Source organism: Capricornis sumatraensis, chromosome 17, assembly GCF_032405125.1.
Source record: "Capricornis sumatraensis isolate serow.1 chromosome 17, serow.2, whole genome shotgun sequence".
Classification (NCBI taxonomy): Eukaryota; Metazoa; Chordata; class Mammalia; order Artiodactyla; family Bovidae; genus Capricornis; species Capricornis sumatraensis.
The window spans coordinates 53,071,522-53,095,680 of record NC_091085.1 but is presented as its reverse complement, the minus strand read 5'-3'; the positions used below and the strand labels follow the sequence as shown (position 1 = coordinate 53,095,680).

Below are 24,159 nucleotides of genomic sequence, written 5' to 3'. Positions count from 1 at the left end.
CATTTTCATCACCTCCAATACAGGTAGCTCTCTTTCCTTTGGATTTCTAGTCTAACTCCATTGATTAGAGACCATACTTTATATGATTTCAGTATTTTATATTTGTTGAGGTTCTTTTTATGATCAACTTTGGTTAATGTTTTATGTGCATTTAAATATTGGAGAAGGAAATGGGAACCCACTCCAGTACTATTGCCTGGAAAATACCATGGACGGAGGAGCCTGGTAAGTCCATGCGGTCACAATTGGTTAATGCTTTATGTGCATGTACAGGGATATCATTTCTCTGTTGTCGAGTGAAGTGTTTTATAAATGTCGTTATACACCCCAGCAACGTACGTTGATAGATCTGTTGGTGTTGGTCAGGTCTGTATCCTTAGTGATTTTCTGTCTGCTTATTTTATTGATTACTGAGAGAGGAGTCTCCAGACATAACTGAAGGTTTACCTCTTTCTTCTTTCACTTATACCAGTTTTTGTATCATGTATTTTGGTAGTTCTTTTGTCCGTTGAACGCATATTTAGAGTTGTTATGTGTTGTTGCTGAATTCATCCCTTTGTAATGTAATGACTCTGTTTATCCCTGATAAAATCCCCTGTTCTGAAATCTACTTTGTCTGATAATATAGCCACTTCAGTGTTCTTTTGTCTAGTGTTCGCTTTGCAAGATATATTTTTTCTGTCTAATTTTTAACCTTCCTGTGTATTTATATTTAAAATGTGTTTCTTATAGACAGTATATTTTTTGGTCTTTCTATTTTATCCAGTCTGAGAATCTTTGTCTTTTATTTGGTGTTTTTGGATCAACTAGATTCAATGTGGTGACTGAATAAAATCTACTCTCCTTGCCAGTTCTTTTCTTTATTTTGCTAGTTATTTTCTATTTGTTTCATTCATCCTTGCTTATCTTTCTATCCCTCATTTTTGGTCTGCTTCTGGATGAATTCAGAGTTTACTATGATTCTATTTTGTATATTATTGGAGTGTGTGTGTAGTCATTCAGTTGTGTCCAACTCTTTGTGACCACATGGGCTGTACTGCGCCAGGCTCCTCTGTCCATGGAATTCTCCAGGTGAGAATAATGAAGTGGGTTGTTCTTCCCTTCTCCAGGCGATGTTCCCAACCCAGGGAATGAACCTGAGTCTCCTGCTTTGCAGGCAGATTCTTTACCATCTAAGCCACCAGGAAAGCCCTTATGTATGATTATTAGCTTATTATTTGTACTTGTGCAAAATTTTTTTTCTGGTGATTGTCCTAAGTTTTACTGCATTTTCTCCCAATGGTTATCGAAGGATATATTTCTTTAATAGGTTACATGCTACTGTTAACTTAAAAAAAATGCACAATGTGAGAGTTGTGAGTCAAGTTTCATTTGGGGGCAAAATGAGGACTGCAGCCTGGGAGACAGCACCTCAGATAACTCTGAGAACCTGCCCCAAAGAGGCCAGTATATACGTGATTTTGGTGAAGTGGGAATACATGCAATCAAGCACATATTTCTCCAGAAGATTTCTGCTAGTCTCATGAAGATTTTGCTTGTCATGAGGAACAATTGTCACCATGAAGGATTTTAACGCTTTTCTAAATATGAGGAGATACAAGAACTGGGCTCATAGAATCTGCTCCTGAAAATATCTAACTATCTGAAGACCTGTCCTGCCAGATTTCCCAGAGCACAATGTGCCTCATTTCTGCTCTCCACCCTGAACTCCTTTCAGGGGCTGTTGAAGGTCAGCAGCTGCAGTAGCACATGACTTAATCCTATGGAGATAGATGGCAAGTGCCAATTTGTAGTTGACACTACCTTCCAATCACATTATACCACTGTGTGTAGGGCAGGCCCTTCACAACCGTATGTTCCCACTTTCTGCCTCCCTTCTTCTGTGGTACTTCTCATATATCCTGCTTTTACACATGCTATCAACCTCCAGCATGTTCTACTCTTTTTTTGACAATTCAAGTTTTACAGCAATTAAAAATAAAATAGTCTTTCCTATTTAAGACTATTGTAACCATTTCTGGCTATCTTGAGGGCTTCCCTGGTGGCTCAGCTGGTAAAGAATCTGCCTGCAATGTGGGAGACCTGGTTTTGATCCTCTAGGTCCATCCAACTCACTTTTTTAAAGTGCAAAATTCAATGACTTTTAATATCAAACCATGATTTGTGCAACCATCCCTGCTTTCTAATTTCAGGACAGTTTTATCATCCCTCAAAAGAAACTCTATACCCAGGATCAGTCACTCCTCACTCCCCTATTCTCAGTCTCTCCTTTCATTTTGAAAAATACTGTTATTAAATACAGAATTTTGAGTCACAGTTTCCCTCTTCCTACCATCCCAAACTCCAGATATTTCACTTTATTGTCTTTTGACTCACATACTTTCCGATAAGAAGGTTCGTGTAATTCTTGTCTTTGCTCCTCTGTATGTAATGTATATTTTTCTCTTATTTCTCTTCTGATGTCACATGTCTAGGGGTGTGTGGTTTGTGTGTATGGTGTGTTTATCTGGTGTGTGAGGTGTGTGTGCATGTGTGTGTGCCTGTGGCATGAAGAATACACACATGCATATGTGTGTTCTGTGTGTGCATGTGTGTGCATTTGTGTGGCCTGTTTGGGATTTATCTTTTTTTGGGATTGTCTGCACTTCTTTAATTTGTGGTTAAATGTACCCATTATTTTCCAACATTCTTAGTTATTCGCTCTTCAAATATATTTTGTTGTCGCAGTTTCTCACTTCTACGTCTGGGATTTCATATACACATATGAGAATATTGTGACACTATTCCTTCATGCTCTGGTTTTCAGAAGTTCCTTTTTTCATTTTGTGGTTTAGCTTGGATAATTTTAATCGACCCATCACAGGGTTCACTGATTCCTTCTTTGCCTGTATTGCATCTACTTATGAGCTCCCAGAAGGAGTGTTTGATCTGTTATACGCTTTATTTTTAGTGGCAGCATTTCCATTGATTCCTTCCTATAATTTTCATCTCTCTGTAGAATTTCCCCTTCTGTACATGAATACTGTCACACTTTCCCACTAAAGCATTTAACATGTTAGTCACAGCTATTATTTAAAACTTTCTGATATAGTTTTGATTTTTTTAAATCTCTAGACATGGTTTTCCCTGCTTTTTTGTGTGTCATACTTTTAGAATAAATGCTGGGCATCAGGTGTAACACAGTGAGGACTGAGGCCAACAGTACTGCTGCTGGGAAAAGAGTACACGAGTGCTTGTCTGCTGGGCATTAATGTGTATGTGTGCAGTAGTGCACACGTGTGCTTATGCATGCATGCATAAACATGCGTTTTAACTCGTGACTGTGCACTACACATCTATGCATGTTATGTGTGTGTATGCCTATGTGTGTGCATGCGCAAGCACATGTATGCTTGTGCACATGTGCACGTGTATGCTCATAATATATGCACACATGTGAACACATATATGCATGTGCACATGTATATGTATGTGTCTGCACATGTTCACGTGTATGTGTGTATATCTGTGTGTGCATGCATGAGTACAGGTTTGCTTGTGTGTGCATGCACACACATGCATGTATATGTGTGCATGTGCGTGTACACACGTGTGTATATGCATATGTGCATATGCCTGTTTGCATGTATGTGCACGTTAAATCAGTCTGGTGGGGAGTGGAGCTGGCTTGGGTTCTGTAGCCATGGATGCCGTCAGCCCTGCACTGGCTTCAGTCTCTTCTGGCATAACCTTGCACTTGGGGTGGGGTTGGTTCAGCAGAGGGAGTTCCTCACTGTTCCTGCTCCACTTTCAGTTCCAGGCCTTTCTCCTCAGCCAGAACAGCTCCCCACGCTCTTGCCTCTCCTGTTCTGAGGATGCTGAGTCCAGCTGGCCTGGAAGTGTGGTGGTGGGAAGTCCATTTCCCTGGTCAGCCTCAGGCTCAGGTTGCCCAAGTCCCTGCATTGTGGGCAGATGTCCTCAGTGGCTCTGCCCCTCTTTGGTATAAGGGGACCTTTCTGCCCCTCTATGGGGACAGAGAGTAGTGTCTCGCCTTCCTCCAGCCACGGAGGTTCTTCCCAGTACCCTGGGGTGCAGCGGCAGCTGTCCTTCTCCAGCAATGTCAGGGTTTTGGTCCCTGGGGGAGAAGGTCTAGGCAGGTGTCATGCCTGCGCCATGGGGTCCACTCACTTCTCCTGTGAACCCCGCTGAGAGGCTGCCTCCTGGCTTGCACCACCAACATCTTCTTCTTAGCACCTGCTGATCATGGAGAAGGGCCTGGGCTGGGGTGTGAACTGCCCTCTGTCTGCAGCAACAAGGGGCCTTATACTCTCATCTAGCTCTCATCCGCCTTTCCAAATCCACTGCAGTCCTTTTGCTGAATTCTTCTTACCTGTCTGGGCCCCATTTCCTCATGCCCCCTCTCATGTGAGCCAAGACTCATGCACACCTCTCCTTAGAGGGGTCTGTTTTCCTCACATTTCAGGCCTGGTGGGCACCCTGACCTCTGCGTGCTAGTGGACTCAAGAAATTCTCACTTTTGTAGATGTGGAGGCTGCTCTTGTGGTGAAGGGGGTAGTGCTCTTTCCAGCCTTCCATGTCCTAGGAGAAAAAGTTTGGGTTTCCATGCTCACGATCACAGGACAGCTGTTCCGTCTCTTCTCATCACTTCTGTGCTTGGGCCAGAGAAAAGGGAAAGGTCAGCAGGCTTCAGGAAGAGCAAAGGTCAAGAGTGCTTTCTTGGAAGGCTGTGCCACAGGCATCTGCCTATATCTCACTGTGTGTGGTCCCCTGGTCACCCCAGCTGAAAGGGAAGTGACTGTTTTTAACTGAGTTATAGGCACACTAATGCACTTATTATTATTATTTTTTGGCCATGCAGGATCTTAGTTTCCCTACCAGGGATTGAACCCATGTCCCTGCAGTAGAAGCACAGAGTCGTAACCGCTGGGCCACCAGTGAAGCACTGCTCCACCCCCCACCCCGCCGCCCCATGCACTTGAGATTCTGCCTGGGAAGAAGGGAGAGACTGGATTTGGGGCAGGCAGTTAGCCATGTCTTCTAGGCAGTCTTCTTAAAACCCTCCTCCCTGAACTCAACAATTTCTTAAGCTCTAACCCTCCCCTCCTCTTTGGAAATTGGATGAAAGCTATGGAACACTCTCCCCTCAAAAGTTCACGTGTTTCCATTCAAACAGAATTGCGCATGTGACTTCAGAGTGTTCAGTGACTCTATGAGGCTCTGCCTGCATGTCAGGACCTCCGGGACTGTCACGCCTGAGGCTTAGTCTTTTTCTTAAAAAAGTTTAAACTGGAGGATAATTGCTTTACAGTATTGCATAGGTGTCTGCCATTCAACACAAATCCACCGTAATTATATATACATATCTCCTCCTTCATGCGAAGAGTTGGCTCATTGGAAAAGACCCTGATGCTGGGAGGGATTCGGGGCAGGAGGAGAAGGGGATGACAGAGGATGAGATGGCTGGATGGCATCACCGACTTGATGGACATGAGTTTGAGTGAACTCTGGGAGTTGGTGATGGACAGGGAGGCCTGACGTGCTGCGATTCATGGGGTTGCAAAGAGTTGGACATGACTGAGTGACTGAACTAAACTGAACTGACTGCTCTCCTCCCTCTTGAGCTTCCCTCCCACCCCGCCCCCCACCTCACCCCTCTAGGTCATCACAGAGCACTGAGCTGACCTCCCTGTGTTGTACAGCAGCTTCCCACTAGCCATCTGTTTTACACATGGTAGTCTATTATGTCAGCGCTAATCTCCCAATTCGTTCTACGCTCCCCTTTCCCTGCTGTTTGCACAAGTCTGTCCTCTGTCTCTCCATTCCTTCCCCGAAAATAGGCTTGTCTGTACCATTTTTCTAGACTCATATATATGCAGTAATATACGGTATTTGTTTTTCTCTTTCAGACTTACTTCACTCTATATGACAGGCTCTAAGTTCATCTGCCTCTGATGTTCAATCTTATTCTTGGTTGCCCAGAAGCAGAGCCTGGGGTTGACAATGTGTGTGTATAGTTTTCTTGGAGGTTGATTCCAGGCATGAAGGTGTTTTCAGGGAAATAAAACAGGCTGGTGAGAAAGTCAATTCAAGGGTTGTTATTGGGTTGCCAACCCTGGAGTAGAAGAGGAGGAGGTGTTTATCTGCTGGGTCTTGAGCCTACTGGGCAGGGCTGCTCCCTGTCAGTGAGTGCTCCAGTTCTGGGCACTGATGCATGTGGCCACATGGCACCCCCCATCCCCACATCTCATCTGTCAAGTGGGAGGGGCCCCAGGCGGGCAAAGGCACACTGTGGGGAGTGAGGCTGGCAGGGGCTGCTATCAGGAAGATCATCCCAGTGCGTGGGACTAGGGAGTGAGGCTGACAGGACCAGCAGTGATGAGCAGGAGGGCCTGGGGTGCCAGCAGCCAAGCTCCACTTCTCTCTCCATCCCCCTCCCTTTCTGCCCCTTCCTTTCTGTGCCTACAGGTCACTGAAGGACAAATGACTGCAGCTTCTCAGATCCATCCCTTTCGCCAGGACTCTTGATCACAAGGGACAGAAGCCAAGCTCAAAATTCCTCCAGGGAAACGTGAATTGATTGGTGCCTGTTGGCAAAAACTGGCTCTAGCATCGCAGATCCAGGAGCTCGGCAGACACCATTGAATCTCTTAGTTCAGTCTGTCCATTCTTTCCACCATAGTAACTCTTTACAGTGGAAAAGCGGGTATGAGCAGCCTTAATTTAAGATCCTTCTGGGTTATAGCAGCTCCAGTGTGGGTGGGGGGCCTCTTCTCTTCCAAGGTGATGCTCTTGGAAGATTAGAGCCTAGCAGTAGGATGCATGACAATCACAGGCCTGGGGCACAGAGGTGCTGCAGGCGGTTCCCACCCTCCCCTCACCCTCCCAACAGAAGCACGTGGGCTGATGGAGGACGCACCCTCCAAAGGAAGACCACTTACTTGTAGCCACAGAAGGGGAAGGGGAAGGCTGGGCTGGCAGAAACAACAAAGGCCCTTGGTATACCCCAGGCTACTTCTGGAATGTCTTTCCAGAATGTTCTTCATTCCCTTGTCCCTTAAGAGAGAGAATTCCCCAACTCCCTCCCACCATTTCTGCAGTGCATTCCTCTCTCAAGCTCTAACCCTGTTGATTTCTATGGTGTCTGTGTGTTGCCTGTACCCCTAACACTGGCTGGGGGCATCATAGTTCTTCCTGGGGCTGCATCTCCACGGAACCCAGTGGGACAGGGTCACTGCCCAGGCAGCTTTTTACAAATGTGATGGTGTGTTGAAGGCTGTGTGGGCGGGGAGGTGCGGCTGAGGGAGAGGAGAACCAGGCACTGAGAATTCATCACCCTGCCAGCATCTGGGCAGCTCTACAGGGCTCTTCATGAGCTCCACGCTGTCCTCCTGCTGAGCAGGAGGACACATATTCAGCTGTGGGTGAATAATCCAGTTAAGCCCCTATTTTCAGTCGACTTTACACTTTGTTTCATTCCTGTAAAATTGTATTGAATAGAGCCTAATTGGAATTTAAGCTTCCTTTGATTTGTTTCAGCTTTATCACAGTATAATTGACAAAATTGTAATATATTTAAGGTGTGCGATGTGATGATTTGATATACATGTACATTGTGAAAGGACTCCCACAGCAGAGCTAATTAACACAGCTGTCACCTCGTGTCTCACATATTTATCTTTTTTGGGGGGTGAGAACATAAATCCTCCTCTCTTAGAAATGTTAATTACACCATATAGTCTTATCCACTAGAGTCACCATATTATATATTAGATCCGCATCTTATAATCGAAGGTTTACATTCTTTTACCAACCTCTGGTAAAGGGATTCACAGGGATCGGATTCCAGACCCACACTCCATCAGTATCTTTTCCAAAATCCCCCCACCATGGGAAAGGACACTTTACATGAAGATAGGCTCATCTCAGCACCTGAAAAGGAGCCAAGAAAGGTAAGAGATGTGAATGAGCACAAACCTGCTATCTGGGATTGAGATGAAAAGCAAGCCCACGGGGAGTGAGGGCAGGTTCCGCTGACTTTGATTTCTACCCAGCCTTTATTGCTGTTATTGTACTGAGATGCCTCCTGTTACCTGATGGTCATTTTAAAAAAATGTTTATTGGAGTAGAGTTGGCTCACAATGTTGTGTTGATTTCTGCTGTACCGTAAAGTAAATCAGTTGTACATATCCACATATCCACTCTCCTTTAGATTCTTTCCCCATGTAGGTCATCACAGAGTATTGAGTAGAGTTCCTTGTGCTATACAGTAGGTCCTGATTGCTTATCTGTTTTATATACAGTAGTGGATATATGTCAGCCCCAGTCTCCCAATTCAACCCTCCGCCTTTCTACCCAGTAGCCATAAGGTTGCTGTCTACATCTGTCACTCTATTTCTGTTTCGTAAATACGTTCATTTGTACCATTTTTTTAGGTTCCACATGTAAGTAATATCATGTGATATATGTCTGACTTTCTTTACTCAGTATCACAATCTCTGGGTTGATGGTGATTTTTATGGTTAAAAAAAGAACACAGCCAGCGGGGTTCAGTCTCAGTGATGGGACAGGTCCATTTAATCCGCAATCTGTCTAATGGCTCGTAAATTAAGAAGTGGACTAAGGAAAGTCTGCATTGGCTCCGCCTCCTCTTGCATCTTTCTCTTTCTTCCAGAGGGAGGCAGTGGGAGGGAGAGAAGGCAGATGAAATGGAGAGAGAAAGGCTGTAAGTTTCCGCTGAGGCCATCGGCCTAGGCTGCAGGATAAAGGTGCAGTTACGACAGTGGAATCTGCCATTTTCTTCAAGCGCGAAGAGATGGAGAAACGTGCTCAGGAATTTTCTGGAACCCTGCTGCCGCTGTGCAGGGAAGTTCAGGCTATCAGATCATCTGAGAGGTTGTAGGCTACAGGCGCAAGTTAAAAATAATCACTTCACAGTTTTGACCTTACTTTTTTTGGTTCTCCCCCATGGAGACTGGAGGTCATCTTCTTATCCTCTTTAGGAAGTACTTGGACTCTGTTCCCATTTAAAGTCAGGACGAAGGAGCTAATAATATTAGTTAACATTTAATGAGTGTTATTTTCTACTTTATAGTAATAATCACAGCTAACATTTATTGAGTGATATGTTTTGGTTTTTTTGCTTGCAAAAAACAGCGAGCATTTATGGAGTGCTACACATTTTCCAAGCACTGCTTTGAAAGCCTTATATGCCTCATCTCATTTCTTGTTACAGCTCTTTGGAGCTGAAAATATTACCTCCATTTTACAGATGAGGAATTTGAAACAGAGAGGTTCAGTAGCTTGCCTAAGGACACACAGCTAGTTAAAGGTTGGAGAGGGTGCAGGGAGGTAAGTTAATCAAGTGTGTGTCAGTTAATCAAGTGTGTGTTAGTTAGGGGCATCCCTGATGGCTCAGACAGTAAGCAATCTGCCTGCAGCACATGAGACACTGGCTGGTATTTGTGTGGGTTAACTGTGTTACTTAATGGTGTGTGGGGGGGGGGACATGTATGCAACATAGATTAAAGTTTTAGTTTCTAGTAAAGTTAGATGAGGCTGGCTAAGGGTCCCTGGATACTGTGGCTGCGGGGGAGATGTGGGTTTTGGTGTAATGGCCCAGTGCACCTTGTAAACAGTTTCATTCATCTCTGAAAAGGTTAAAGAGAAAAGTGGCCAGCATCCTGTGGAGGGCATGTGCTGGGGAATGGGTGTGGGTGTTTTTTTTTTTTTTCCTATCCCTAGATCACCTTACTTTTTTCTTTGGGCAAAGAAGACTCAGCTCTAAACAGAGTTTATTGTCTGTTGTACGTTTTGTATTTATTAATATTTACACTGACTTTGAAGGTGTTAAGGGAAGGCAGCGAAGGCATGTCCACACCCTGCTCTGTCTGCTCTGCTTCAGAACCGCAGATCCTGAAAATAATTCCCACTTCTTCTTAACAGACCGGTGTTAGGACCCAGGAAGGATCCAGCAGCCGTGGGATATAAACAGAGGAGCGGAGCTGAACAAAGTTTGAGGAGAGAGCCTTACATCACTCACTCTCTCCACCCCGAGCGCCGCCGCACCGCCGCCGAGCCGGGGGACAGACGGAGGTGTAAGCCTGAGTCACACCAGAACTTAGCAGCGACGCGCTGGCCCGAAAACCCCGGGAGCTCCAGACGCAATTCCTCCCGCTTCCAGGAAAAAGGGCAATGTCCAACTCCGGACCTGAATGGAGACAAATGACGGCTCTTGACAGAAAAAGAAAACCGTGAGGGACCCCCGATTGCCCCCTGAGCTTCGCCACTGCAGTCCCAGCCCAGGATCGCTTCTCAGGAGTTTGGATCGGAAGCTGTTTCTCCTCCCTCATCCCGGGGCCGGTTGGTCGCTCCAATGTGTTTATTGATCACGGAAGACTCTCAAGTTTGGAGACAGGCAAGAAACACCTATTAACCCTCCACGACTCTGCCTTCACTCTGCAGTTCACAAACTCTAGCTAAACAGATGGTGTTCTTCTTTCTGGAAACTGTGACAATGTCCCTTTCCCAAAGAAGTGAAAGTTAAAGGCAATTCTTTGTCACAGACCCTCAGGAATTCCACTTGGATCATATTTTCACCTCTGAAAAAACCATGAAGAAGCTGCTGCCTCTTTGCTGCTGGCACTCCTGGCTGCTGTTATTTTATTGTGATTTTCAGGTAATGTCCCCAGGCGCTGCTCACCAAGACGGGAACAGCTTTCTGCTGGGAGGTTCCTTGTGTCTTACAGTGTGATGTTTTGTGTGCAGGTGCACGGGGCCCATGCCAGGTCACAAGTGCATCCAGGTAAGGCAGCGTCCCTCCTCTTCTGCTCACTACCTGTTCTCCCTGCCCAGTCCGGGGTCTGAAGGCAGTTTGCTTGTCTCTGAGGCTGTTGGGGACGGAGCCCTTCTTGGGCTCCGCTGGCCCCACCAGCTGTCCTGACACCTTGTCTCCTGGGTCACTCATCATCCTCCACTTCTGACTTGGAGAAGCAGGTCTCTCTGTGCCCCGATCCTCTCGCTTTGGGGCATCTGAACACTTGTGATTGAGAAAATGGGATGTTTGCAGGTGAAGCATCTTCTGTCCTTGACTCAGGTCGTGCGTCTCCAGCGCAGATTCACTTGAGCTGCCTTAGAGCAGCTTTTGTCCCCGTCCTTTTGTCCCTGCCCTCTTTTGTCCTCATCTCTCCGATGGGAGCTTGACTGCTCCAGCCCCTCCGATGAAACCCCTCGCCCACCCCCCGCTTTCCCTTTGCCATCGTGAGTCCTGTCTGGAGGCATCACCATGAAGCTTTCCTTGGGGAGGACGGAAGAAGCGAGAAACTTTTCCTTGCTCCTTCCCAGAGAAGGAGGCCTGTGGGACCATGGTGGGAGTGCACTTACTGGCCCTTGTTCCCATTTACTGCTTGGCTGGTACACGCACGGTGGAGGGGACCTCGCACTAACATCCCCAAGTCTTTGCCTGGGAGCCGTGAGAGCAACACTGACCTGGGAGTGAGCGTGCCTTTGGCCGTGATTATGTCTAGAGCAGCCCTGCTGCCTCCACAGCCCGCCAGAGATGGTGCACGCAGCATCCCCACGGTGTGAATCCAGGTCCCAGGAGATGGACCCCGGTCTGCTGGGAGCACCAGCGTGGTGCTGGGTGAAGGTGGACGTGGGGTGGGGGTCTGTCTCCGTTGGAGTGACGCGGCCCTCACTGTGGGCGCTGGGGCATCCTATCATCTCCCTGTCTTTACCTGCAGGTCTCACAGGGCTTGCAGCTTCTTCTTTTTCTTTTTCTTCTTCTTTTTTTTACAAAAGTTTATCCTTAAATGTATAATAGGTCCCAAGACAACACTTCCTCCTAGCTATAGGTGGCACAGACATTATGGCGGGGAATCCAGATGTTTAAGCAGAAATGGGACTAAGGATCGTCATTGCCTCAGGCACCAGGGCCAGCAGATTTTTCGCCAGATTTCTTTATTCCACCTGTGGCCAGGGGCGTTTTCCTGGCAGCCTTTGCTTTTAGTTCTTTGGCTTTCTTCTGCCCCTCCTCCTTTTCGGCTTGGATGTCTTATCTTCCTCATCCGTTCCTGGGCTTCTTCTGGGGCTACTTCAGGGGCTTCTTCTTGGCACCTTTGCGGCTCAACATAGCACCTGCCGCCCCTTTCCCAGACCCTTCCAGGTTGTGCTGCTGTTTCTTTTTATCTGCACATTCAAGTTCAATCTTCTGTTGAAAATGATGTGAAGGTGGTAAATTTTCGCCGGCTCCCCTTTCCTTGGCCAAAATGCTGAATGATTTGGGAATAAATAAATCATCTAGCGTCGCACTAGAGGGAGGCTGTGTGAGCCCTACTGCTAACCCATGCCTCATAGCGCACGCTGATTTCCCAGGGGGAAATGAGGGGAGGGGTCTGGCCAGGAACATCAGGCAGAGTGAACAAAGCGGTCCTGAGACCCCAGCCCCGTCAGGGAGGAAAGAGAGCTGTAGGGAGGTTCCCACATTGTGCCTTTGGCCACATCTCCCCACATCCACTCGCATCCTAGGCTCTCAGCTTCACAGAGCGGCTTGAACCTGGCCTTGGTTTCATAGAGAGACTGTTCCTCTCACATCCTAATTTAGTGTAGAAGATGTTTTTCTATTGGTCAACTAACTACCTTAGAGAAATCCTACTAATACTGACAATCACAGACATGTTACTAAAAAGAAGCAATAGCCAATGAAATCTGGATGGGGAGAGGTCAAGTTCAAAAACCCAGATTTCTGACACATACATGTACGTACACACACACACACACACACACACACACACACACACACACACACACACCAGGCCTGGTTTTAAATAACTGGGATATGGTACAAACAGAACAGTCTTTGCACTCAAGTTGCAAATAGTCTGATAGAGGAGAGAGACAACAAATATACTAACAAACAAAAACTTTCAAATTATAGTGTGAGTGCCATGGGAAGACAAACAAGGGGGTTGGTAGAAAGAGTGGATGGTGGGTGATAAAAGGTGATCAGGGCAGGCCTCTCAGAGGGTGTGCCCCGTGGACCGAGGCTTGAAAGACAGAGCTGGTTATGCACAGCAAGAAAGCAAGCAGACTTCTGGACAGGGGCGACAGCAGGGCATCCTGCTGTGGAATGAACTCGGTGTGTCATGGGCCAAACAGGAGGGGACCGCAGTTGGCATGGGATTGGCAGGGACCAGTTTTCCTCTGTGTGGTGTAGGTTTCTGTCTAGTGAAGTCAGTGGAACCCTGGAGACATATTCCACACATTCACGGGGTGAGGGCTTCCCTCTCCTGACACAGAGAGTAAGTAACAGGGAAAGGATGGAATAGAAAAATCTGGAAGAAAAACTGGAAAGGAAAAATGAAAGCTTTTATTAACTTTCTTTCTGAATATTGATACCCCTCCTCCCTGCCCCTCTCACCAAACTGGATCAACAAAACATTAAATATGGATGAGAAATTATTCCTGAAGAACTGATTTTTTAAAAATGCATTTTATTGGCGTAGAGTTGATTTGCCGTGTCATGTTAGTTTCTGCCGTACTTGAAAGTGATTCAGTTATACATATGTATATGTGTCTCTCTATATATTTTTTATCATACTCTTTTCCATTATGGTTTATCACGGGATATTGAGTACAGTTTCCTGTGAATCTTGTTATTTATCCATTGTGTATGTAATAGGTTGCATGTGCTAACCCCCAACTCCCAATCCATCCCTTCCCTCGCTCCCCCCGCCTTGACAGTCACAAGTCTAATCTCTGTGTCTGTGAGTCTGTTTCATAGGTAAGTTCATGTGTGTCTGATTTTAGATTCCACATGTAAGTGATATCATATGGTATCTGTCTTTCTCTGTCTGAGTTGCTTCATCTAGCATGAGAGTCTCTTGTTGCATCCATGTTGCTGCAAATGCCATTGTTTCGCTCTTTTTCATGACTGAATAACATTCCACTGTTTACATACGCCACGACTTCTTTATCCATTCATCTGTCAATAGACATTTAGGTTATTTCCATGTCTTGGCTATTGTAAGTAGTGCTGCTGTGAAATAAGGGTGCATTTGTCTTTTTGAATTAGAATTTTCTCTGGATAAATATCCAGGAGTGGTATTTCAGGATGGTATGTTAACTCTGTTTTTAGGTTTTGGAGGAACCGCATGCTATTCTCCATAGTGGCTGCACCAACTTACATTCCCACCAACAGTGTAGGAGGGTTCCCTTTTCTCCGCACCCTCTCCAGCATTTATTTAGTTGTAGACATTTTGAGAATGGCCATTCTGACTGGTGTGAGTTTTGCAGTTTGGATTTGCATTTCCCTGATGTTTAGTATCTTTTCCTTTGCCTGTTGGCTCTGTGTATGTCTAAAGAACTGCTTTATAGTTGTGACCTAGGCTGGAAGTCTGTCTCTCTCAGTTTATTTTTAGGGCTGGGGGATGTTTTGAAGACCCTGTATGAACCATGTTATCCCTCAGCTGTTGTCTTGTCTAAGTAGACAGTTAGTCTGTTTAGGTTTCTTTGGTGAAAACCAGGGTGACTGTACAACCTGAAGATTCCATAGCACCTTCTTTTTGGGAAAATAGCTGAAGTGTCTAATTCACAAAAGAATGAGATCCTTTTCTTCTGACACTTTTAGGGTTATGGATTGTTTACTCTTTAGGTTGTAAGAGGAAATCTATGTGTTCAATTCAGTTCCTTGATATGTCTTATTCATGCCACATAATGTTTTAATTAAGAAAAAAAACCTAAATTGTTGACATTACCATGTGGGGAGATTTCACATTAAAAAAATATGTATTTCTGACTTAAAAATATTTATATAGTATTTGTATATTTGGCTGCTCTGTGTCTTAGTTGTGGTGTGTGGGATCTTTAGCTATGGCATGCAAACCCTTTGTGGTGGCCTGTGAGATCTAGTTCCCCAACCAGGAATTGAACCTGGACCCTCCACATTTGGAGTGTGGAATCTTAGCCACTGGACCACCAGGGAAGTCCCTCTGACTTCTTTTTGAAAGTGGCAAACCTGGCAATACTGGGCATATCCTCCTACAGAGGTGGGATCATTGGCTTGGGGAGAAGTCACTTTCCTTAGACAGGACACTCATTTTCTCCCCTGCCCAGCCTCCACCACCCTGAGACCTGGGAGTGAGAAACTCGGGGGCAGTCCAGGTGTCTGTTCCCAGCACCTTTTCTGATCCCCTGTGCCTTCCAAGTTGGAAGCCAAGGTGAACATCATCCTTGGCCTCCCTGCAGGTAACTCCTCCTGGCCCTCATGGATATTTCAGTTTGCACCTCCTTCATGACTTACTGGACAAACTCAGTGTTGATAGTTACATCTGGGCCATTTGGTAGGTAGCATGCAGGCCTTCTCATGATCACAGACCCCCTCACCCAATCACTGATACTTCCCATCACTGGGCACTGGCTGGCAGGCAGGTGGGGGGGCATCTTTCTATGTGAACAAGACATGATCCCTTGATTCTATGAGCCTTCCTGCCCAGGATGGACATGGCCATTTCTCAGTGGAGCTGATAGGGAAAGAAATTTATTACCCACAGGCTTCACTTTATGAAGACGAAGATTCTGAAGATATAACATCTATTCTTTGCTCAAAAGATGTTATTTCCTTTTCCTATTTTTTTCCCCCAGATGAGTTGAATATCAAGTCAATGATGTCTTCTCCTCTTCAAAATTAATATCCCAGATTTTAGAAAAAAAAATCATGGTAGAAAGGAAGATGAATATTTTTGATTTTTGCATTTCATATTCTTACTGTTGAGGTCCTGGAATAGACCCATTCATTTCCCAGAGGACATCAAGTCACTAACAGGTACAAGAGAGTTAGGTGTGCACACAGCTACCTCTCTTTGGCCCCTATTGTAGAGCTAGCTGGGTTTTTGGCTTCCATTTTTGATGCATGTACATAACCCTGAAGGGACAGCCTCACAGATGCAAATTGTAAAAAGAACCCAATGATCTGGACCTGGGCACATGTTTGGCATCCTGGCAGAAATTCAGATGTTAGATGGAGTGCTTCAGTTTCCTCTGAAAATTTCATGTGAACATTATCTATGGTCATTTTAATTGTGAAAGCAAGACTTAAATGGTTGTTAAAATACAGGTCCTAACATTCAATTGCTTCCCTGGTGGCTCAGAGGTTAAAGCGTCTGCTTCCAATTCGGGAGACCCGGGTTTGATCCCTGAGTTGGAAAGATCCCCTGGAGAAGGCAATGGTAACCCACTCCAGTATTCTTGCCTGGAGAATCCCATGGACGGACAAGCCTGGTAGGGGGGTCCACGGGGTCGCAAAGAGTCGGACATGACTGAGCGACTTCACTATAACAGTCAATAAAACGGAAATGAAGCCTGTGGGTAATAAATTTCTTTCCCTATCAGCTCCACTGAGAAATGGCCATGTCCATCCTGGGCAGGAAGGCTCATAGAATCAAGGGATCATTTCTTAATTTTGTTACCCCAAACTAATCTCAGTTTCTAGAGTACACAGCCAAGCAGCCCCTCTTTCTCTTTTCCCTGCCCTCTGAAACACTATATTTTACACAAAATAGTTCACAATATACATATTTTGCTCACTTAGATTTTTTTTAACTTAACAATATGACTAAAGAATATTCTATGTCAGTACATGTAAATCAGCCTCATTATTTATCCTAGCTACACCCTAGATTATTATAAAGATGTTCCATATTTATTTAGCCAGCCCTTTGTAAATGAGCATGTAGGCTGTTTGTAGGTTTTTGTTACTATTTTAAAAATTCTGCAACAAATACCCTTGTACATAGGTCTTTGATCATATGCATGAGAATATGATAGATCTTTAGAATAAATTTCTAGGAATTAAATTGCTAGGTCAAACATCATGTGAGCTTAAGATTTTGATAGATATTGCCCTCCAGAAAGGTGAACTCTCACCAGAAAAGGTGGTAGAACTTGCCCACTTCAGTATGTTGTTGTTCAGTCAGTAAGTCCTGTCTGACTCTTTGCAACCTCATGGACTCTAGCATACCAGGCTCCTCTGTCCTCCACCATCTCCTGGAGTTCGCTCAGATTCATGTCCATTGAGTCAGTGATGCTATCTAACCAACTCATTCTCTGCCACCCCCTTCTCCTTTTGCCTTCAATCTGTCCCAGCATCAGGGTCTGTTCCAATGAGTTGGCTCTTTGCATCAAGTGGTCAAAGTATTGGAGCTTCAGCTTCAGTAACAGTCCTTCCTAATGAATATTCAGGGTTTATTTCCTTTAGGATTGAATGGTTTGATCTCCTTGCAGTCCAAGAGATACTTAAGTCTTCTAATAAATGTAACTTCATTTGCCAGTCTGATAAGTGAATAGGCTAGCTCGCTGTAGTTTTAACATGCTTTTTAAAATTATCAGCAAGGCTGAACTTCTTATATTTCTAAAAGTAATTTGTATTTCTTTTTCCTTGAACTGTCTATGTCTATTTTGTGTATAGTCGTTATATATTTTAATCCCAAATTTGTAATTTATCCCTTCCCCTACTTCCCCCTTTGGTAATCATATGTTAATTTTCCATGTTTGTGAGTCTATTTCTATTTTGTAAATAAATTAATTTGTATCATTGTTTTTTTTTATTTTGGATTCCACATATAAGTGATATCATTTAGCATTTGTCTTTCTCTGCCTTGTTTACGTCACTTAGTAAGATAATCTCTAAGGTCCATCCATGTTGGTGCAAATGGCATTATCTCATCGTTTTTTATGGCTGAATTGTACTCCACTGTATATATATATATACTGCTTCTTTATCCATTCATCTGGTGATGGACACCTAAGTTGCTTCCATGTCTAGACTGTTCTAAATAGTGCTGAAATGAACACTGGGGGTGCATGCATCTTTTTAAATTAGAGTTTTCTCTGGATGTATGCCCAGGAATGGGATTTCCGGGTCATACGGTGGTTCTATTTTCAGTTTTCTAAGGAACCTCCATGCTGCTTTCCATAGTGACTGCACCAATTTATATTCCCACCAACAGTGTGGGAGGGCTCCATTTTCTTCACACTTTCCAGCATTCATTATGTGTAGACTTTTTTATGATGGCTATTCTGGTTGGTGTGAGGTGGTACCTCACTGTATTTTTAATTTTTGATAATTAATGTTGTATTTTTGATAACTAGAGATGTTGAGCATATTTAGTAGATATTTTTTGATCTTTGAGTTTTCTTTATTAAGAATAGGTCAAGTCAACCGGTGTGTCCTGCATTTCGGGCGGATTCTTTACCAGCTGAGTTACCAGGGAAGCCCTTCATTTATTCAAGGGTTCTTTTACATCCTTCAGTATGATTTGATTGTTTTCTTCATGAGAATGTTGTGTAGCTCTTATTCTTTTGTTCTTAAATGTCTTCTCTTTACTGACTGCATTTATAAATTAAAACCTTTCTTCTATTTTTTCAGCATTATTATATGAATACAAGAGAGCTATTCACATTTGCATATTTAATTTGTATCAGCCTCCTTACTAAATTCTTTTACCATTTGTAACAGTTTTTCAGTTACTAAATTCTTTTCTTATTTGTAATAGTTTTCCATTTTCATTATCAGGCATACATCATTTGAAAATAATGATCATATTATCTCTTCTTAAAAAATATTTTTTACAATGAACAACACAAAGATTACTTTGGTAATTTTAACTTTTCTGGGACCTGGCAGACATTGAAGGCAGTTGATTATTATTTAGTCATCTGGATCTTTATTTCCATTTCTGGGAACTGTTCACAGAGAATTAATCCAAGAGGAGATTCAAGTTAGGAGAACAGTTGAGTGTGTGATGGTGCAGCCTCTCCAGGGACTATTACCCAAACTCCATTATGAGAGTTAGAAAAAAAAAATAAATGAAATAATTCATATGATATTAAGTGAGAAGAGCAGAATAAAAAAGAGCATGTCTGCACAATATGATGTCTACTCAAAGCACAAGGACCCTAAAGGAGACTTTTAAAGGATTGATTTTTAGTATGGAGGAAGCAGAGCAATAATAGAAAGATCAAGATCAATTCAAGAGATGTCTATGGAGGATTGTATCTAAAACCAGTTGGCTGGGTGACTGCTGAGGTGGCATTGTATTCCTTGTCTTAACAGATGGCTAGAAGTACAATTATTTTATAGATTATTGTTAGACTGAAATGAGGACGTATTTGTGAAGAATCTCACGCTCTGTCTGCACAGTATAGCTGTGGGCTTCCTCCTCTTTTTCAGCCTTATTTTTTCTCTCTTGTCTGATTGCATCAGCTACTTCTCTTATAGCATAGGGACTAATGGTGGGATAAGGGACAATGGACATTCTTATCTTTTTCTCTGACACGTGTGGGCATGCTTCATGTGTTGTGCCATTAGGCAGAATGGCTTTTATTTTCTTTTGGCTAAAAGATATCTATTCCTATGTAGTATGTTTTATCCTGTAAAAATATTCATTTATTTTTAATTTATTGAGTTTTTGAAACCTGGGAGTATGTGTTGAATCTGTTCAAATACCTTTTGAGTACCTCCACAGTCACTCTGATAATTAATCCTTCCCCCAATTCCTGATGTAGGTAGTAAGTAGCTCCTTATGTCCAGCTCTTTCTTTCCTAATAGTGATGTAACATTTTTATTCTTTTTTCCCTCAAGGGTTTGAGGTCCTGGCTTCTGCTTCCCATTACTGGCCATTGGAAAATGTGGACGGGATCCACGAACTTCAGGAGACAACTGGAGGTAGACAGGGGTGGGAACAGAAACTGGGGCCCCATGGGCATCTCTTAGGAATTAGGGGCAGTCCAGAGAGACAGGGAACAACAAAGAGCATCAGCTGTGAAGCCAGGATGACAGAGATGAATAGACGTTTGTGTTGCTTCCCCTTAATAATTGTTATTGCAAAGTATTTTCACTAGAACTTTTATATGTTTTTATGATTAAAAGACAACATTTATGTTTCAGAATATTAAGATGTGCATTTTCTCCAACAACCTTGAAACAAAAGCAGCTGTTTTCAGCTTTAACCTGATGGGTCAACCTCTGTACAAGTCAGGATGTATGTTTTCTAGGTAGACACAAATAGCGTAATCTACATGCCTGTCAAAGCAGGGACCCATTTGAATCTAGGGCCAAAGGTTGTGCCAGTGAAGAGTAATGCCCTGTTTGTGAGGTCACAATTTCATTTAGCAAAGGTAATCCCACCCACCCATCAGCTCTTCCATGCTTCACTGACAGCCCCCCTGTCATTGAACATCACCTAAGATGCTTCCAGTGGTCTGCAATTCCATGGAAAAGAAAGTTTCTATCTGACTCAGTTCAGACTTTTACCGGAAGGAGAAACCCCAGACAGCCCTGAGTACTTTTTCCATCCCAATAAGATTTTTGAGTAATTTGGGATGTTCTGACATTTTAATTTTTATTCCTCTTGATTATGTCCAGTGATTGATTTGTACAGCAGGAGGTTTATGTGCATCCATGCTAGCACATGCTCAGATTGTTTGTACTAGTTCTTTGCAATAGATTAAAAAAAAAACAACAACCCACATTGCTGCTTGTTAGGATTCTCACACCAGCACACTGATTTGCTCCTTATTCCCAGGATGTCATGTGCTGCCATAAATTGTCACCTCAGATTCTAAAATGTCTTTCTTAAACTTTGCAAATCAGGAAGCATTACAGTGGATGTCTCTGCTGCTGGCATCCTTAAAGGCACTCAAAGAGCAGGGCCCCCCAGAAGGATGCTGTCCTCCTTCCTGTGCAGGGCTACCCAAAGCCCTGCCTTCATCCGGCATTATCTCTTCCTTGCCTGCATGTTGGGCAGCAATGGCGGCCATGATGAAAACTTACACTGAACCATTGGGGCTTCATATATTCTCCAAATAGTCTGTGCTATAGGGATGGACTGTTCCTGCGGCAGTTCATCTTGTGACTATCTCGGGTCAAAAGAAATGGCTTCCCCTTGTCATAATCTAATTTTCTCTTCTCAGGGCTTTTATTTTAAAGCCTTTGAAAGGAGATCATTCCAAGTGGAAAATGCATTGTCAAAATAGCTCCGTGTTTAGGACCTGGGTGCTAACATTTCCGTAATTACTTTAGACAAGAGTTCAAATAATGATCCGTATAGTTCTCTCCTCACCCTGTCAACTCATCTCATTGTCATAGGTTATCAGATACAATTACATTGTGGTTGGATTTTGTTCACCCAAAATATTAATTTCCCATAAAACTCAAACTATATTGGTGTTTGTCCCGAAACACTCGAATAATGAAGGTTTCACTGCCCTTTTCCACTGGGTCTATTCTTTATGTTACAGTGCTCTGCTGGCATATTTCAATTTGATTACAGGTTTCTTAAGGCAAAGAAAAAGGAATAGAATCCATCAGCACCTTTTACTGCTGGGGATGGTTGAATGGTGTTGGAAATTATTGCGTGGATGCACTGCTTTGTTATTTGTTGCTGAATTAAATCTCTGTTGTTTTGTCCATTTGTCGTAATAACATGCAGTTGTTTTCATGCTGTGCTTCTGTTTCATCAGTTCTTGTGACATCACAACCGTTAATCCTTTTTGTTAAGGCTACTTTGTGGCCGAGTTCAGTTTCATATCTCTCAACTAAGTATCCGGATGGAAGTTGGGGCCAGCACATGGGAACCAAATACAACAACCACAGCACCCTAGCTCTGGGACAGTGTGGGGCTGCTGGAGTTGCCATAATGTTGACTGAATAAGTGAGCGGGAGGTGGGGCTGGGAGGTGGGCCCGAGCTGCTTGTGGGAGGAAAGCACACGTATGGACGTGTATTATGTTGAGAGATATGTCAGTTCCATTTGTTTTTTGTGTCACTCATTCATTGTGCTTTTTTCTTTTGTTGTTTCACCCAGCATCACGAACCCACAACCTCACTGTGCTCCCTTCTCATAATTCTACCTTTGTTTATACCAATGACTCTGCCTACTCAAATTTCTCTGCAACCGTAGGTGAGCATGTGTTACTTCTGTGTTAAGTTTGGATCTGCAATGAACTGCAAGGCCAGTCCGATCTGGCTCTATATGAATTCACTATATCTTGACTAGCAAATGAGCGAATATCTTCCCAAGAACCAAAGATTCAGGGTATTTGATGGTAAGGACTTAAGACCGTGGCTTAATTCTAAAGAAGTATCACAGACTGAAGGATAGGAGGGTAGGGTGTGTCTATGCACTTTCAAGCAACCAGGGTCTTCCAAACCGGCTGCTTATTTTCAGAACAATACAGACATAAGATGAGATAGTTTCCAAAAAATAAACCTTGTTTGGATTTTTTAATGGATTATATTCTTTGGGGAAGGAAAAATATGCCCTTGAAATGGAAAATTAAAGTCAATTTTAAAATACCTCATCAAAAATTTGATGTCTTGCAAACACTAAAATCAGCATTTCTTCTGTAGCTGGAATTTTTTTTTTTTTAAATCATTAGAAGCTGTTTTCTAAAAGACACACCCACAAGAGTCATGGTTAAATGATTATCTTATTTAATAACCTCCAAGGCCCACATGTTTCAGATTTTTCTCAGGCAGCACAGAACAGGACAGATAGTAGCAACTGGGCAGCTTTCTGGTCAGTATGGAAAGTTGGCTCAGATAATTTAGGTCTTGCTCCTGACCTTTTTAAAAATATATAACCTGATCGTTCTTTCAACTATGGGGTGTTTCACTTCCAAAATTAATTTTGCCAAGCAAATAGTCTGGTTTAGGGGTTTATAGAGCCTCATTCAATCCTGCAACTTCAAGTTGCCCATTTTAACTATGTAATATATAGATTCCCCATCCCCAGCAATAAATGAGATAGATTTTTAAAAAAATGAATTTAAAACAGTAAGGAAAGACATTGAAGTCCTTCAGGTTGGTATCTACATGCCAACGGTTGTTAGGGAATCTGACCTGGGGTAGTGGTCGAGTCAAAGGGCCCCTGGCACTTCTGTCCATCTTCAGCTGGACCACCAGCTCTGAGGGCAGGACGCAGCTGCCACAGGGCAGAGGAGGCATCTGGGTGGCTTTGGTCCCAGTCAACAGTGTGTGACTCGTCACCCTTGGCTTTTGTAGTCTTCCCTTATCTATTCTGTAAACCATTTCCATCACACTGACACCATCAGAGAGGTCTGCTATCAGAATGGGACAAACAACTGATGGTGGAGCTGGCGTCCCCGCCAGGACTACTGGCCCTGCGGTCCAGTCACTGGCAGGCTCTGCTGGGGTGACTGAAGTGTGGCGCTGAGTTTCCCTCCTAGAGCCTGGAAAGGAATTCTCTTAAAATCATGGGTTCCCATGTGTCGGGTCACGGGCTTTCAGTGAGAGAATTCAGGAGAGAGAGTGCAGGTGTAGTTTTACATTTGAAATTGAATCTAAGAGTTTCACCTGTAAAGTCTCATGTGAAGATGACAGTGAGAAGGATTCCAAAGCTGAGGACAGTAGGAGATTCTAATCATATGGCTCCTGGTAACTCAAATACAGTATTTATAATGTGGTCATATTACAATGCATATTATACACTGGGATGATATTAATTACTAGATACAATATTAATAAGATAGAATATTATTTAATATTGACACTAATACATTACTTATAGTCTAGTTCGCAATTATGAAATGTTAAATACCATTAATATTAAATAATATCTGTAACGTCATTGAATAGAAATATTTAATTAATCAAAGTTGTTTGTAAGCCTGACACGTCTCCAGACTTTTCATCTCCTGCAATTATTAATCTACAATGTTTGCCATTCTTCTTACTTAGATATTGTAGAAGGAAAGGTCAACAAAGGCATTTACCTCAAGGAGGGAAAAGGAGTCACATTTCTCTATTACAGAAAGAACAAAACTTCCTGCATCAGTAATCCGGCACAGTGTGGCCCTGAGGGTGAGTGATGCGCTCCATTCTTTTCTTCCTTTCTTTCAAGTTCATTTCACTGCCAGGTGGCATCTGTTCCTCTGGGCTGTGGCAGATGTGAAGACAAAGTTCAGCTGCACCGTGCGTGCGCATGTCACGTACGGACTTGAGGGGAGGGGTGGGGATGGGGATGCAGAGACTGGTCCTGGAGACGGAATTAACACACTATTTCGCAGAGGCCTGAGAGCAAAGTATTTAATCTTGTAAAGCAAAAATGCAACAGACAACAACAACCAAAACCCCCAAGAAACAGAC

The 24,159-nt window shown here is 43.6% G+C and overlaps 1 protein-coding gene, 1 non-coding gene and 1 pseudogene across 3 annotated transcripts in view; 1 reads left to right on the top strand and 2 right to left on the bottom strand.

Annotated features, from left to right (window-relative positions):
* Nucleotides 1-10,560: 10,560 nt before the first annotated feature.
* Nucleotides 10,561-24,159, top strand: part of ADGRD1 (adhesion G protein-coupled receptor D1) — a 173,954-nt gene continuing 160,355 nt past the window's right edge. The window contains exons 1-5 of one of the 2 annotated variants that reach the window (XM_068990147.1): nt 10,561-10,675; nt 10,765-10,801; nt 19,634-19,717; nt 21,857-21,952; nt 23,752-23,874. In XM_068990147.1, the coding sequence (XP_068846248.1) occupies nt 10,610-10,675; nt 10,765-10,801; nt 19,634-19,717; nt 21,857-21,952; nt 23,752-23,874 (406 nt within the window). In that variant the 5' untranslated portion in view covers nt 10,561-10,609. The remainder of the gene's footprint in view (nt 10,676-10,764; nt 10,802-19,633; nt 19,718-21,856; nt 21,953-23,751; nt 23,875-24,159) is intronic. The other variant, XM_068990148.1, reaches the window with a different exon arrangement.
* On the bottom strand, nt 11,918-12,127 carry LOC138094020 (translation machinery-associated protein 7-like; annotated as a pseudogene).
* TRNAW-CCA (transfer RNA tryptophan (anticodon CCA)) lies at nt 14,905-14,977 on the bottom strand. Its single transcript has one exon. It is a non-coding gene; the product is annotated as a tRNA-Trp (tRNA).